The following is a 17,543-nucleotide window of genomic DNA, read 5'->3' on the forward strand; positions in this document are numbered from 1 at the left end:
CAGGGATTTAACAGCAAATTGACAAGTTGATAGAACCAAGTGTTGGGGAAGGTCTTGACTAATGGTGTCTGCCCCCCTCTTCCACTAGCGGAGGCGTAGACTGGCAAAATCACTTTGGAAAGCTGTTAACATTATCAGAAAATACATACACCTGATAACCCTACAATTACTCTCCTGACTCTATACCCTGGAAACTAACACTTCTCTGCGAAGAAATGCGCACAAGGAGTTTGTTACAACTACGTCTACAAAAATGAAAAACCAAGTTCTACCTACCAATGGTTAATGGATTAATATTTAAGGCACACAAGCACTCAGGAGAACACTATGAACATTAGAAATGAATTGCCAGCTATATGGACCATGTTTAATGGGGAAAATCATATTTTGAAAGGCTGTTACAGCATGGAACCAATCACACAGTGCTTAAAAACAACATACTATATAACATTTATAGACATATGGATGTTATCAATAAAAATACAAAAACATGGATGAAACTTGGGTAAGAGGAGAGGAAGGAAATGGGATGCAGGAGGTCTACATTGTGTTTACAATATTTTATTCTTTAAACAGAAACACATTAGAAAGAAAAATGGCAAAATGTTACCTTGTGTTTATTAGGGATGATGGGTATGCATGCTATCAATTCTGTCATTTCTTTAGACTCCTTGGAATGTTTGAAATATTTTATATTCATAAAAAATAAACTTTAAAAAATAAATACATCTGGAAAAGGCAATAGTGTAGGGATGGAAAATGGATGGTTGCTAAGGGCTGGGGGTAAGATAGAGACTGACAATAAAGAAGACCCCCAAATTTTGTGGAGTCATGGAATTCAATACCTTGCTCATGGTGGTGATAACAAACTGCATTTGTCAAAACTCACAAAAGTGTACAATTTTATAAGTTTTTATAAATTATAACCTCAATTTAAAAAAAGAAAAAGAGAGTGCTTGGGTGGCTCAGTCATTAAGTGTCTGCCTTTGACTCTGGTCATGATCCTGGGGTCCTGGGATCAAGCCCTACATCAGGCTCCCTGCTCAGCGGGGAGCCTGCTTCTCCCTCTCCCTCTGTCCCTTTCCCCACTCTATTCTCTCTCTCTCTCAAATAAATAAATAAAATCTTCAAAAAATTAAAAGAAAAAAAAAGAAAAAATTCATTTGATAAGCATAGGGACAAAAGGTGCAGGATCACACATGATTTTGTGAGCTCATCTAATAAAAACGAAATACTACATAAACTTCTCTTGTTACTTAAAAGCGTATATTAATACATTCCTAGGCATAATCAATATATTTTAAAATTTTGATTAACATTTTAAGTAATAAAAACATAACCATTACATGATGTTTAATAAAAACATAAACATTATTACATTTTAAGTAATGAAAACATTATTATCCATACTCCACAATCTGCTGAAATATCCCGCCCTTTGTCCCTTAATCCAAAGCAAAACGAAGCCCCAGGCCGTTCTTCCCGGCCTGAAGACATGAAAGCTCCCTCCAAACAGGATTTCTGACATTCCTGTTGATATTCCTGAAGTCCTTATAAATAAAACAGGGGGTTATTGGAAATGTTTGGTTACCGACTGAATGCGTTACAGAAAGAACAATCACTTTTGTCTCGGCCTGTCTACCGGAGGGGTCTCTGCCCTCCACTCGACGACAGCGGTAGTTCCGGAGGCTTTGCTTTTCCCCGAGAAACCTCTTCGTTCCCTCCAAATTCCTTGGCTCTGCGTGTTCCTCTTAGACTCAGTCTTCCAGGTGTGAAAGCCCTTTCCCAGGTTTGCGGGAACCTTGGTTCTCTGCTCACCGTTAACAGCGAGGAAGTAGAAAGCCGCTGGAGGGGCGCCTGGCGGCTCAGCCGGTGCAGCGTCCGAGTCCTGCTTTGGCTCAGGCCATGGCTCGGGTCATGATCTCGGGGTGCTGAGAGCGCGTCTGGCCTGGGCTCCGGGCTCAGGGCTGCGTCTGTTTGGAATTCTCTGCCTCTCCCTCTTCCTCCGCCCCTCCTTCTCTGGAATCGATAAAATCTTAAAAGCAAATAAATAAAATAACGGATGGACATGTGCTCAAGGGGCCGCTCACTCCTGTTTGCCCAGGGCAGAGCGGTGTGTGCGGGGACGGGAGATCGGTGCGAACACTGACAAAATCCCAGGCAAATGGGGACGAGGTGGTCACCCTCCTTTGAGCCTATGGTTTGAACGCGTCCACAGGGAGCCTCACTGGCGAGGACATTTGGGGGAGAGGCTTTATATCCATATGTTTAGGGGTTCCGTCTTAGGCCACTCAGAATCCTGCAGGAAGCAACTTCCAGTCCCCTCCCTGGACGGTGGAGACCTGCGTGCTGGGGTTCGGGAGCCTTCAGCACACACACCCCGACACCGCGCGGCTGCACAGTGTCTGCGTCCTCAGCGGGGCCAGGCAGCCCCCAGTCCCTGCATCAACCTCAGCCTGTCCCCTTGCCGCCTCCCTTCTCACAGGAGGTGGCCGCAACTCCCAGCCGCACCACAGCCTCCCCGCACTGAAGGATGGAAGACCAGAACCACTTCCTCCTTCACACCCCCAAGCCCCGCCCATCTCCATCTTTCCCAGAAGTCCCCGGCACATGGCTCCTTAGGTCTCATTGGTCAGAGCTGGGTCACATGACCACACTTGGGCCAATCATGGGCCGAAGCACGAAGGGGCCCAAAGCTGGCTTTTGCTGAGTACGAGTCTTCTCCTGTGTCTGGGTACGGCAGTGCTAGAACGTCAGAGTTGGTTTAGGAAGGGAGGAGGGGACGTGAAGGTCGGTGAAGGTCGGTGGGCCACCAAAAATGGCTGCCTCCGAGTCTATAGGAGCACAGCATTGTTTTAGTTCCAGTTGGGGTGTATGGACTATTGCAGTAAAGGCTTCTCACCCGTTTAAGTACTTTGGCACCTCGGAACTGGGGTCTGGTTGGGCCATTTGGGGGAAAGGTTCTTAGAAAACCGAACATATCTAAGACCTGGTTGAGAGGTGCCCACCTGTACGTGCGAGGAGCCTCCTGGAAGAGAATTCCCCTTAAAAAGTCAAGGGATTGATTCCGTCACTATTTCAGCGGCCATGTACTGAACACCTGCTGCGTGCCGGCCGCGGCGGTCAGGGCCAGTGACGAACAGGGTGGGAATGTAAAGAGGAGGAAATTGCCACTCTGATCACCCTCCATCCCAGCGCCCACAGACTCACAGTGTATCCAAGGGAGAACGACCTCTATTACAACAAGGAAAATCTGCAAGAGCAGTTTCTATAAAAACACCCCGAGCCGTTAGCAGCACTGCATCAACGCCTGAACGAGACGACACAGACGGCACAAGGCGGGCAGAGGGAACTTATCAGTTTGTGCCGCTTGTGGAGATCATTTGTGCTGTGATTGGACACAGTGGCCTGAGCACAGAACCAGCCCGGCCCACCTCCTGCCCAGAGAAGGCGGAGGAGAAGGCGGCATGCTTTGGAGAGTGGAGTGGGGACAGCAGGTGTAGGAGGCACTGCCCCCGCCCCCACCGCCCAGCTCTCAGCAGTCTGAGGGCAAGGCTGGGGAGGGCACAGCTCGAAGGAGAGCCTGCACCATTTAAAAAGGACTTAGAGTCCAGTGTTTACAAGACAAGCAAGATACTCCTAGACTCTCCCAAGACCAGTCAGGAGGAACTTAAGGGGGGCTGGAGTTCCTTTAGATCTGCCCTGGGTGACTATACTGTCAATATGACCTATTTTTATCCATGGGCTGGTATGTGGGGATGAAACACAGATTTCAGAATTTAGGGAGAATTAGAGGAGGCCCCCGTCAGGTGATGCTTACTTACTCTATACTAATGTTGCTGTCTCTATAAATTTGTGTGAGTTTATCATTATTATTTGCTTGAGTTTTTTATACAAAAATAGAAAAAAAAAGTATAATGAGGTGCCACATATCTATCACCCAGCTTCAAAAATGATCACTACATGCCCAATCTTGTTTTATCTATCTCATTTCCTTCTGATATTATTCTGAGGCAAATGCCAGATTTTATCATTTTGCCTGCAAATATTTCAGTATGTGTCTAAAACATAAGGACTGTTAAAAAAAATTACCGCAATACCACCATCACATTAAAAAATTAGTAAGTCCTTAATATCATCGAATATCTAGGCGGTGTTCAAATTTCCAACTGTCTCATAAATGTCATTTGCTCTTTTACAGCTTGTTTCAGAATCCAGAGAAGGTCCCCACAGTCTATAAATCTTAAATTCCTAGGGAATTCCAGACCGAAACAAAAGCTAGAACAAAATTGGATTTCTCTGTCCCTACTTTATATTTTATAAAATTGCAATAGTGGAGAGGTTATTTTTTTTCCCCATGGGCCCCAGGTTGCTAGCCTCATAACTAGAAGCACTGGGCAATTTGACTGCCCAGCAACGTTGGCAGGCGAGTCATTTCCCACTGGGGTCTGTCCAGATTGTAGTGTTCCTGCTGTAAACTCCACCCACCCTCAAGAGCTCTGAGGTCTAAGTTTGAGGGGGTCATGTACCAAGTCCGCCACCAGGGGGCTCCCAAGGAACTCCATGAACTTCAGGGGTTACCCAGAGAGCCAACTTGGTGCTTTCTAATACAGACCCTGAACACGCCAGGCTTGTCTCCTCGCTCGCATCAGATGCTATCAGCAGACTAGACCAGGCCTCCAGGAGATGTGGGTTCCCAGAGTGAGCCAGAAAATGACAAGGTTAGCTGTCAACTGCCCTTTCAAAGGATTTGAGGTTAGCAGCCCTCCCCACCCCCAGTGGTCCTCCTAACAGATCCTCTTGGAGAGAAATAGTGCACACAGAGATGGGGAGCATTCTGTGCTCATTAGCTCCTTGTAGCCCATGATGGTTAACAAATCCTTTGATACTTAAGTACCCAACGAGACGGTTGTGAAACATGACGTTAAGTCTATGTGAGTAGGGACAGTTAGCGTGAAATCACACACCCGGAGAGGAACACAAGTCTGACAATCTGGACACCGTAGCCTTATAAAGCTCTGCGTTTCTAGGCCTTGCTGCTGGAAACGGAGGGGTTGGGATGGAAGCCATTCACCAGGGTCTTGTCCTTCTCTGTTGGGAGTTTTATTGAGAGACTGTTCCTTTCCGAGGGCTACTGTAACAAAGCACCTCAAACTAGCTGATTTACCAGGACAGATGTGTACCCCCTCATGGTTCTGGAAAGCTGAGGTCCTAACTCAAGGTCTCGGCAGGGCTGTGCTCTCTCTGAGGGCTCCGGGGGAGAGGTCTTCCTTGCCTCCTCTAGCTTCTGTGTCTGCTGGCAATCCTTGGTGTTTCTTGGCTTGTGGGGGCCGCCTTATTTCTGTATGTTTTCACCCTTTCTTCCATTTGTGCAGATCTGTCTCTATGTCCAGATTTCCCCTTTTTTATTAGGATGCGAGTCACCTTGGATTAGGGCTGCCTCCCCCCATGAACTCCCTTTAACTTGATCACCTCTGTAAAACCCGAACCCCCAAACAGGTCACATTCTAAGATGCTAGAAGATTCGGACTTTGTACCTTTTTCAGTGGACACATTCAACCCCTAATAGGGACCACACTGTAAAACAGATAATGTTTGGAAGGCCTGTCACCATGCACTCATGAACTGGACACTCCAGTGGGTCATACAATCCTGAGGCTCCAGGATAAAGTTACAAGTCTACAAAGGTGTCATGATAACACAATTATGACATGAAAAACTACTTGCTGTGATTTTACCAAGAAAAGGGAACATTATAACCCAAATGACATTAAATTCACGAGGTTTGCTATTTTCCTGTGATCACTAGTAGAGAAAATAAATACATGGAAGATGAGACCCCAAAAGTCCAGGTTTTGTTTTTGTTTTTGTTTTTTCTGAAAAAGTACATCAGAGGGTGATTATTATGCTAGTAAATAGGCTGTCACAGAACTCTTTTATATAGCAAACACTCAAACTCTTTCATGAATTAAGCACAGATAAGTTGTATATCTTAAACAGTTACAAAATCAGATTCACACTCCTTGCCAGGGGGACAAACATTTGTTACATAAATGAGGCCACGCCTGCTTTTGCTCATCACCAGCAGAACAAACCCATCCATTCTTCCCGGTTTTACCAGAATGTTCGTTCACGGCCCTGCAGGTGTTGGTCCCAGCAGGTGCCGCTTCAGTTCCTGACACGGTTTCTCTATGCACAGCGTCAGGGCCAGCCCAGCGATGAAGGTCAGCAAACAGTGTCCGGAGAAAAGATAAAACTGGAGAGAAAAAGGGGCAGAGGGGATACAATCTTACTACCAGACTCCTGGCTGTACGAAATGGATCTGTAATCTGAATCTGAGCATTAAAACTAGAATAAATGCCATCAGAGAAAGTCTTCTGAAGCCCTCCCTCCAGTAAAACAAAGGACATCAGGCTCTGGCAACAATGCAACATGCTTCTCCCCAAGCCAGTGGATGGCTCTGGGGCTCCAGCAGAGAAGAGACCAGAGAGTCACACCCCGAGCCACGAGCAGGGATGCACTCACCATGTTGGTGTCAGTGTAGTGAATCAGTGTTTCCTGAAGCCCGTTGTAGAGCACGATGAGGATAGGGTGCACCAAGTAGCAGGCGTAACTGATGTTGGCCAGTAGAGTCCAGAGCTGGCAAGACAGCAGCCGGTTCACTGGACCTGGAGGGAACCAACAGCGCGGTTCTCGGGCCCGGGGAGCGTCTCTCCTGCTCCGTGGGGGCCATCCCCGCTCCCTCGGGACTCCACTCCTAAGGGTGTGAATGTCCTCTAAGAAAGTCTTTATTCTTCTCGTTTTTTTAAAAAGATTTTATTTATTTATTTGACAGAGAGAGAGATCACAAGTAGGTAGAGAGGCAGGCAGAGAGGGAGGAGGAAGCAGGCTCCCCGCTGAGCAGAGAGCCCGATGCAGGGCTCCATCCCAGGACCCTGAGATCATGACCTGAGCCGAAGGCAGAGGCTTAACCCACTGAGCCACCTAGGCATGCCTATTCTTCTCGTTTTTTAAGGGAATGAGCCCCAAATGGAAACAAAACAAAAAACAAAAAGCACTTCCCTTTGCAGAGTATGAGAAAAATGAGAAATGCTAATATAGAGTTTACAATCGCCTGGAGCACAAAACATGCACATGTAAAATGAGGAGCAAAGTCCTTCCCCCAGCTTTGATTCTGGCTCCAGGGGCAACACAGGAGACACTGAGCCTTGGGATGAGGCAGTGGCATTGCCAGGACCCGGACTTGTCATCTGTCATAGACAGGCTTGCATTTGGTCAGCTTCTAGTCCCTTTTGGGACAAATATTCCATAACCTGCTCTAACTCCGGAACTGTGCTGTCCCACATGATAGCCACAACCCACCTTGGGTTATTTAATTTAAATTAATTTAAATTAAGTGCAAGGATACATCCCTCTTGCACAGGACTTCCTGTTCTCTGCAGGGGGTTGAAGAGTGTTCTCCCAAAGCTATGTCCATCTGGAACCTTGCTCTATTTGCAACGAGGGTCTTTGCAGATGGAACGAAGGTAAGGAACTCAAGATGAGATTATCCTGGATTAGAGTGGGCCTCAAATCCAGAAATGAGTGTCCTTATAAGAGACAGAAAAGGAGACACAAACACACAGAGGAGAGGAACTGGGTGAAAGCCATGTGAAGATAGAGGCAGAGACTGGAGTGACCCACACCCAGGCCAGGGACCTTGGGGCTTGCCAGCAGCCACAGGAGAAGGAGGGATCAGGAGAGAGCAAGGAACAGATCCCCACAGGGCTTCTGGAAGGACCTTGCCAACACCTTGATTTGGGGTTTCTAGTCTCCAGAACTATGAGAGAATCCATTTCTGTTGTTTTAAGCCAAGAACAAAGAAAGAAAGAAAAAAGAAAGAAAGAGGAAGGAAGGAAGAAAGAAAGAAGTAAAGAAGGAAAGAAGAAAAGGAAAGAAAAGAAAGAAAGGGAAAGAAAGGAGAGAGAAAAGAAAAGAAGCTCTGTCTTTCTTTTCCACATGCCTCATCTTGAGTGCTCAATAATGAATCAAGTGGTTTCAGTTGCTCAGGACAAAATCTTTGGTGCCATCCCAGACTCTGTTCTTTTTCCCATATTCCACAGAGCACAGCCATTCTATCTCTGAAACTATCTATCTCAATCGGACCCTTTCTCCCCATCTCCTCTTGCAAACCCCCTCATCAAATCCACCACGGACCCCTCCTCCACGGACCTCTACAGTAGCTTCCTGACACATCTGTTGGTCTCTCTGCTCTTCTTGCTGCCCTACAGTCCCCACGCAACATTTAATCTTTTAAATCACAGGTCAGATGATGTTACATGACGTTTAAAATAAAATCCAGATTCTTCCCCGTGGCCGTGAAGATCCTTGCAAGACCTGGCTTCCGCCTTCCTCTGTGTCTCATTCCCATCTCTCTCCCACCTTGATCCTGACTGCTATCTGCCTGGCCTTCTGGCTGTTCCCCTGCCCACTGAGCTCATTCCTGTCTTGAGACCTCCGCCACACCATTCCCTCTGCCCATGATGCCTGCAAATGCGCCCCGACTCCAGTCACGCTCCGAGTCCTGCTTTATTCTTAATCCTACATGCATCTGCACTTGAATTATATTATAAATGTATTTACTTGCTACGGCTTTGGATTTGCTTCCGATGGCTGCTGTAACATATCGCAAAAACACAGTGGTTTGAAACAACCAATATGGATTCTCGCGTCATTCTGGAGACTAGAAGCCCAAAACCAGTAGCACTGGCTGAAATCATGGTGTTGACACGGTCACTCTCCCTCTGGAGGCTCTAGGGGAGACCCCACTCCTTGTCGCCTCCAGCTTCCCGTGGCTTCTGGCACTCCTTGCCTTGTGGCCACTCCCGTCAACATCAGCATTTTCAATGCTCTGCTCTATCTCCATATCCCCGTCTCCTCTGTGTGTCTGTCAACTCTCCCTCCGCTCTCCTCTTTTAAAGATACATGTGACTGCATTTCAGGTCCACCTGGATAAGCCAGCACGATCACCCCATCTTCCAATCTCATGTTTGCCGCCATATCTATAAGGTTCCAATAAGACCTCAAATCTTGGGGACCATTATTCGGCTCACTAGAGTCTCCTGGTCTCTCTACTTCCCCTACCCTCTGTGATCTCCTACAAGAGAGAGACTTTTTTTTCTTGTCTGTTGCTTATAGCCCCTGCATCTCAGTGCTTGACATAAATCAAGCATTTGGCAAGTATTTTATGAGATTGAGTGAATAAATAGAAGTGGACTCACAGACCAGACTCATTGGCCCCCGAGTGAATGCCAGGGGATAAGATCAACCAAGATATTACTGGGGAATTAACAATATAGTTGTAGAAAAATTAAGTCAGCAAAGAGCCAGGTAAACCCAACACAAAAGTACATTTCTTTTTTTTTTTTTAAGATTTTTATTTGTTTATATGACAGACAGAGATCACAAGTAGGCAGAGAAGCAGGGAGAGAGAGAGGAAGGGAAGCAGGCTCCCTTCTGAGCAGAGAGCCCAATGCGGGGCTCGATCCCAGAACCCTGGGATCATGACCTGAGCCGAAGGCAGAGGCTTTAACCCACTGAGCCACCCAGGCGCCACCAAAAGTACATTTCTAAAGCAAAAAATATCCTGTTCATGTCACAAGCTCTAGTCAATTATTAATCACATTAAATTAATGCTGTTAATTCAGATTTTATTGGTTTTATAGTTTTATGGTTACTCTATTATTTTTTTTAAGATTTTATTTTTAAGTAATCTCCACTGAGGCTTGAACTCACAACCCCAAGATCAAAAGTCACACACTCTACAGACTGAGCCAGCCAGGTGCCCCATTTTTATGGTTACTTTATAAATTTGTTTTAGCTTTATAAATTTGTGTGCTATAAACATAAAAATTTGGGTGCCCGGGTGGCTCAGTGGTTTAAAGCCTCTGCCTTCAGCTCAGGTCATGATCCCAGGGTCTTGGGATTGAGCCCCGCATGGGGCGCTCTGCTCAGCAGGGAGCCTGCTTCCTCCTCTTTCTGCCTGCCTCTCTGCCTACTTGTGATCTCTGTCAAAAAAAAAAAAAAAAGCCATAAAAATTTGTGTCTTAGCTTTATGTTTGTTCATGTTTAGGTAAAATTAGAATTAAAATTTAATTTAAGCCAATACAAGGGTTTTAAAGGCTATTTATTCCGGAGGAGTCAAGATGGCGGAGAAGTAGCAGCTGAGACTACTTCGGGTAGCGGGAGATCAGCTAAATAGCTTATCTAAAGATTGCAAACACCTACAAATCCAACGGGAGATTGAAGAGAAGAAGAACAGCAACACTAGAAACAGAAAATCAACCACTATCTGAAAGGTAGGACTGGCGGAGAAGTGAATCCAAAGCGACGGGAAGATAGACCGCGGGGGGAGGGGCCGGCTCCCGGCGAGCAGCGGAGCAACGGAGCAAAATCAGGACTTTTAAAAGTCTGTTCCGCTGAGAGACATCGCTCCAGAGGCTTAACTGGGGTGAAGCCCAGGCGGGGTCAGCGTGGCCTCAGCTCCCGCAGGGTCGCAGAAGGATCGGGGGTGTCTGAGTGTCGCAGAGCTTACCGGTATTAGAACGGGGAAGCCGGCTGCAGAGACAGAGCCGAGGAGTGACTCTCAGCTCGGGGTTGCCTTGGACCGGTCGCAGGCTCGGTCAGCTCGGAGCGCGGCCGGAGGCCAGGGTGACGGGAGTCATTGGGCGCTGTTCTCTGAGGGCGCACTGAGGAGTGGGGCCCCGGGCTCTCGGCTCCTCCGGGCCGGAGACCGGGAGGCCGCCATCTTCACTCCTGCCCTCCGGACTCTACGGAAAGCACTCAGGGAACAAAAGCTCCCAAAACAAACCCAGCAAACCCGAACGGATTACTCAGCCCGGCCCCGGGTAAGGGCGGTGCAACTCCGCCTGGGGCAAAGACGCTTGAGAATCACTACAACAGGCCCCTCCCCCAGAAGTTCAACGGGAAACCCAGCCAGGACCAAGTTCACCTACCAAGGAGTGCAGTTTCAATACCAAGGAGAGCGGCGGAATTCCAGAGGAGAAGAAAGCAAAGCACGGAACTCACGGCTTTCTCCCCATGATTTTTTAGCCTTGCAGTTAATTTAATTTTTTTTTATTTTTCAATTTTTTTTCTTTCTTTTTCTCTTCTTCTGCTAATTTTTTTTAACTTTTACCGTTTTCTTTTTTAACGTTTTTTAAATAGTTTATCTAATATATATATATATTTTTCCTTTTTATATTTTTTCTTTATAGGCTTTCTTTTTTTAATAGTTTCTTTTTTTTTTCTTTTTTCTTTCTGACCCCTTTTTATCCCTTTTCTCCCCCCTCACGATTTGGGACCTCTTCTGATTTGGCTAAAGCATATTTTCCTGGGGTTGTTGCCACCCTTTTAGTATTTTACTTGCTCCTTCATATACTCTTATCTGGACAAAATGACAAGGCGGAAAAATTCACAACAAAAAAAAGAACAAGAAGCAGTACCAAAGGCTAGGGACCTAATCAATACAGACATTGGTAATATGTCAGATATAGAGTTCAGAATGACGATTCTCAAGGTTCTAGCCGGGCTTGAAAAAGGCATGGAAGATATTAAAGCAACCCTCTCGGGAGAGATAAAAGCCCTTTCTGGAGAAATAAAAGAACTAAAATCTAACCAAGTTGAAATAAAAAAAGCTATTAATGAGGTGCAATCAAAAATGGAGGCTCTCGCTGCTAGGATAAATGAGGCAGAAGAAAGAATTAGCGATATAGAAGACCAAATGACAGAGAATAAAGAAGCTGAGCAAAAGAGGGACAAACAGCTACTGGATCACGAGGGGAGAATTCGAGAGATAAGTGACACCATAAGACGAAACAACATTAGAATAATTGGGATTCCAGAAGAAGAGGAAACAGAGAGGGGAGTAGAAGGTATGGTGGAGAGAATTATTGGAGAGAATTTCCCCAATATGGCAAAGGGAACAAGCATCAAAATCCAGGAGGTTCAGAGAACCCCCCTCAAAATCAATAAGAATAGGTCCACACCCCGTCACCTAATAGTAAAATTTACAAGTCTTAGTGACAAAGAGAAGATACTGAAAGCAGCCCAGGAAAAGAAGTCTGTAACGTACAATGGTAAAAATATTAGATTGGCAGCAGACTTATCCACAGAGACCTGGCAGGCCAGAAAGAGCTGGCATGATATATTCAGAGTACTAAATGAGAAAAACATGCAGCCAAGAATACTATATCCAGCTAGGCTATCATTGAAAATAGACGGAGAGATTAAAAGCTTCCAGGACAAACAAAAACTGAAAGAATTTGCAAATACCAAACCAGCTCTACAGGAAATATTGAAAGGGGTCCTCTAAGCAAAGAGAGACCCTCAAAGTAGTAGATCAGAAAGAAACAGAGACAATATACAATAACATTCACCTTACAGGCAATACAATGGCACTAAACTCATATCTCTCAATACTTACCCTGAATGTTAATGGGCTAAATGCCCCAATCAAAAGACACAGGGTATCAGAATGGATAAAAAAAACAAAACCCATCTATATGTTGCCTACAAGAAACTCATCTTAAACCCGAAGACACATCCAGGTTTAAAGTGAGGGGGTGGACAAGAATTTACCATGCTAATGGACATCAGAAGAAAGCAGGAGTGGCAATCCTTATATCAGATCAATTAGATTTTAGGCCAAAGACTATAATAAGAGATGAGGAAGGACACTATATCATACTCAAAGGAACTGTCCAACAAGAAGATCTAACAATTTTAAATATCTATGCCCCTAACGTGGGAGCAGCCAACTATATAAACCAATTAATAACAAAATCAAAGAAACACATCGACAAGAATACAATAATAGTAGGGGATTTTAACACTCCCCTCACCGAAATGGACAGATCATCCAAGCAAAAGATCAACAAGGAAATCAAGGCCTTAAATGACACCCTGGACCAGATGGACATCACAGATATATTCAGAATATTTCATCCCAAAGCAACAGAATACACATTCTTCTCTAGTGCACATGGAACATTCTCCAGAATAGATCACATTCTTGGTCCTAAATCAAGTCTCAACCGGTATCAAAAGATTGGGATCATTCCCTGCATATTTTCAGACCACAATGCTCTGAAGCTAGAACTCAATAACAAGAGGAAATTTGGAAAGAACCCAAATACATGGAGACTAAACAGCATCCTTCTAAAGAATGAATGGGTCAACCAGGAAATTAAAGAAGAATTGAAAAAATTCATGGAAACAAATGATAATGAAAACACAACGGTTCAGAAACTGTGGGACACAACAAAGGCAGTCCTGAGAGGAAAATATATAGCAGTACAAGCCTTTCTCAAGAAACAAGAAAGGTCTCAGGTACACAACCTAACCCTACACCTAAAGGAGCTGGAGAAAGAACAAGAAAGAAACCCTAAACCCAGCAGGAGAAGAGAAATCATAAAGATCAGAGCAGAAATCAATGAAATAGAAACCAAAAAAACAATAGAACAAATCAACGAAACTAGGAGCTGGTTCTTTGAAAGAATTAATAAGATCAATAAACCCCTGGCCAGACTTATCAAAAAGAAAAGAGGAAGAACCCAAATAAATAAAATCATGAATGAAAGAGGAGAGATCACAACAAACACCAAAGAAATACAGACAATTATAAGAACATACTATGAGCAACTCTACGCCAACAAATTTGACAATCTGGAAGAAATGGATGCATTCTTAGAGACATATAAACTACCACAACTAAACCAGGAAGAAATAGAAAGCCTGAACAGACCCATAACCAGTAAGGAGATTGAAACAGTCATTAAAAATCTCCAAACAAACAAAAGCCCAGGGCCAGACGGCTTCTCGGGGGAATTCTACCAAACATTTAAAGAAGAACTAATTCCTATTCTCCTGAAACTGTTCCAAAAAATAGAAATAGAAGGAAAACTCCCAAACTCATTTTATGAGGCCAGCATCACCTTGATCCCAAAACCAGACAAGGATCCCATCAAAAAAGAGAACTACAGACCAATATCCTTGATGAACACAGATGCAAAAATTCTCGCCAAAATACTAGCCAATAGGATTCAACAGTACGTTAAAAGGATTATTCACCACGACCAAGTGGGATTTATTCCAGGGCTGCAAGGTTGGTTCAACATCCGCAAATCAATCAATGTGATACAACACATTAATAAAAGAAAGAACAAGAATCATATGATACTCTCCATAGATGCTGAAAAAGCATTTGACAAAGTACAGCATCCCTTCCTGATCAAAACTCTTCAAAGTGTAGGGATAGACGGCACATACCTCAATATTATCAAAGCCATCTATGAAAAACCCACCGCAAATATCATTCTCAATGGAGAAAAACTGAAAGCTTTTCTGCTAAGGTCAGGAACACGACAGGGATGTCCGTTATCACCACTGCTATTCAACATAGTACTAGAAGTCCTAGCCTCAGCAATCAGACAACAAAAGGAAATTAAAGGCATCCAAATCGGCAAAGAAGAAGTCAAACTATCACTCTTCGCAGATGATATGATACTCTATGTGGAAAACCCAAAAGACTCCACTCCAAAACTGCTAGAACTTGTACAGGAATTCAGTAAAGTGTCAGGATATAAAATCAATGCACAGAAATCAGTTGCATTTCTCTACACCAACAACAAGACAGAAGAAAGAGAAATTAAGGAATCCATCCCATTTACAATTGCACCCAAAACTATAAGATACCTAGGAATAAACCTAACCAAAGAGACTAAGAATCTATACACAGAAAACTATAAAGTACTCATGAAAGAAATTGAGGAAGACACAAAGAAATGGAAAAATGTTCCATGCTCCTGGATTGGAAGAATAAATATTGTGAAAATGTCTATGCTACCGAAAGCAATCTACACATTTAATGCAATTCCTATCAAAGTACCATCCATTTTTTTCAAAGAAATGGAACAAATAATCCTAAAATTTATATGGAACCAGAAAAGACCTCGAATAGCCAAAGGAATATTGAAAAAGAAAGCCAAAGTTGGTGGCATCACAATTCCGGACTTCAAGCTCTATTACAAAGCTGTCATCATCAAGACAGCATGGTACTGGCACAAAAACAGACACATAGATCAATGGAACAGAATAGAGAGCCCAGAAATGGACCCTCAACTCTATGGTCAACTCATCTTCGACAAAGCAGGAAAGAATGTCCAATGGAACAAAGACAGCCTCTTCAATAAATGGTGTTGGGAAAATTGGAGAGCCACATGCAGAAAAATGAAATTGGATCATTTCCTTACACCACACACGAAAATAGACTCAAAATGGATGAAGGATCTCAATGTGAGAAAGGAATCCATCAAAATCCTTGAGGAGAACACAGGCAGCAACCTCTTCGACCTCAGCCACAGCAACATCTTCCTAGGAACATCACCAAAGGCAAGGGAAGCAAGGGCAAAAATGAACTATTGGGATTTCATCAAGATCAAAAGCTTTTGCACAGCAAAGGAAACAGTGAACAAAACCAAAAGACAACTGACAGAATGGGAGAAGATATTTGCAAATGACATATCAGATAAAGGGCTAGTGTCCAAAATCTATAAAGAACTTAGCAAACTCAACAACCAAAGAACAAATAATCCAATCAAGAAATGGGCAGAGGACATGAACAGACATTTCTACAAAGAAGACATCCAGATGGCCAACAGACACATGAAAACGTGCTCCATATCACTCGGCATCAGGGAAATACAAATCAAAACCACCATGAGATATCACCTCACACCAGTCAGAATGGCTAAAATTAACAAGTCAGGAAATGACAGATGCTGGCGAGGATGCAGAGAACGGGGAACCCTCCTACACTGTTGGTGGGAATGCAAGCTGGTGCAACCACTCTGGAAAACAGCATGGAGGTTCCTCAAAATGTTGAAAATAGAACTACCCTATGACCCAGCAATTGCACTGCTGGGTATTTACCCTAAAGATACAAACGTAGTGATCCGAAGGGGCACGTGCACCCGAATGTTTATAGCAGCAATGTCTACAATAGCCAAACTATGGAAAGAACCTAGATGTCCATCAACAGACGCATGGATAAAGAAGAAGTGGTATATATACACAATGGAATACTATGCAGCCATCAAAAGAAATGAAATCTTGCCATTTGCGATGACGTGGATGGAACTAGAGGGTATCATGCTTAGCGAAATAAGTCAATCGGAGAAAGACAACTATCATATGATCTCCCTGATATGAGGGAGAGGAGATGCAACATGGGGGGTTGAGGGGGTAGGAGAAGAATAAATGAAACAAGATGGGATTGGGAGGGAGAGAAACCATAAGTGACTCTTAATCTCACAAAACAAACTGAGGGTTGATGGGGGGAGGGGGGTTGGGAGAGGGGGGTGGGGTTATGGATATTGGGGAGGGTATGTGCTATGGTGAGTGCTGTGAAGTGTGTAAACCTGGCGATTCGCAGACCTGTACCCCTGGGGATAAAAATATATGTTTATAAAATAAAAAAAAATAAAATAAAATAAAGGCTATTTATTCCTTTGAGATGAGTCCATATATTATTAAAGTTAGAGGACCATTGCTGGAGGAGAGAGGGCAGCCCTGAAAGGTTTTAACCGGAGGAGTGAATGTCAGAAGATGACTCTGGCAACTCAACACAACATGGCTCTGCACGAACCAGACCCTGTGGTGTACACTGGCTCTGACTGAGATGGCGACAGATGATTTGAGCCATCGGGATCCCCTCACACCCCGAGAGTCTCAGCAAAACGCTTCTTCAAATGTTCCTTTATAGACCTATTTTTCTAAAGGTCACCAGGTGGATACATATTTTCTAGAATTGTATCTTGCCTATCACCTCCTACCTTCACCTACTAACTAATCCTGAGATCTTAAAATAGTGTCAGAGGTGCAAAGCTAGAACGCCAGTCACACCTAGATAACTGTGATCAGCTAATGACAACACACTTTGAAGAGATAATATCTCCCAGGAACGACCAAAGGGCTTGTCTGTCCCTGGATGAAGGGAGGTATCACCCACATTCAGCCTAATAACCAGAAGTACTTACTAGCTCTACCGTGACGATAATGCCGCAAATTTGATTAATCTTCTAACTTGACCCGAGTCACTCCCTCTAGCAGGTTAACCCTTCATTTAGCATGACTTCTTACATTAGACAGGAATGCTATGATGTTTGGCCCCCCGATCACGGGCTAGGGGGAACTAACTGCTTGTGTTCCGAGGCTCTGTTGACAGCTTAGGGTCATTGTCACTGGATGAGAACCATGTTAGGTGTGGTCATGTGATTCAAACAGCTACCCAGAAATGCAAATCCATCAGTCAGAGAGAATGTAGCCTATTTCTTTGTTAATGTCATTTCTCCATATAAGGAAAAGCTTTTACTATTAAGTATTAAGGGACAAATCCCTCATCGTTATAAACTCACCAAATTCAAAAACAAATTTACCAATCAAACATCTAAGAGGGGTATGTTGTACAGAAATGAAGGTCATGGGCTTTGGGCCTTGGCTTTGCA

General features: G+C 44.2%; 1 protein-coding gene across 1 annotated transcript in view; it reads right to left on the minus strand.

Moving 5' to 3' along the window:
* Positions 1 to 1,060: 1,060 nt before the first annotated feature.
* Positions 1,061 to 17,543, minus strand: part of LOC125082378 (O-acyltransferase like protein-like) — a 77,897-nt gene continuing 61,414 nt past the window's right edge. The window contains exons 15-16 of the mRNA XM_047697946.1: positions 6,526 to 6,668; positions 1,061 to 6,256 (exon numbers count right to left, since the gene is read on the minus strand). Coding sequence (XP_047553902.1) covers positions 6,131 to 6,256; positions 6,526 to 6,668 — 269 coding nt within the window. The 3' untranslated portion in view covers positions 1,061 to 6,130. The remainder of the gene's footprint in view (positions 6,257 to 6,525; positions 6,669 to 17,543) is intronic.

The sequence above is a fragment of the Lutra lutra genome, chromosome 12 (assembly GCF_902655055.1).
Source record: "Lutra lutra chromosome 12, mLutLut1.2, whole genome shotgun sequence".
NCBI lineage: Eukaryota > Metazoa > Chordata > Mammalia > Carnivora > Mustelidae > Lutra > Lutra lutra.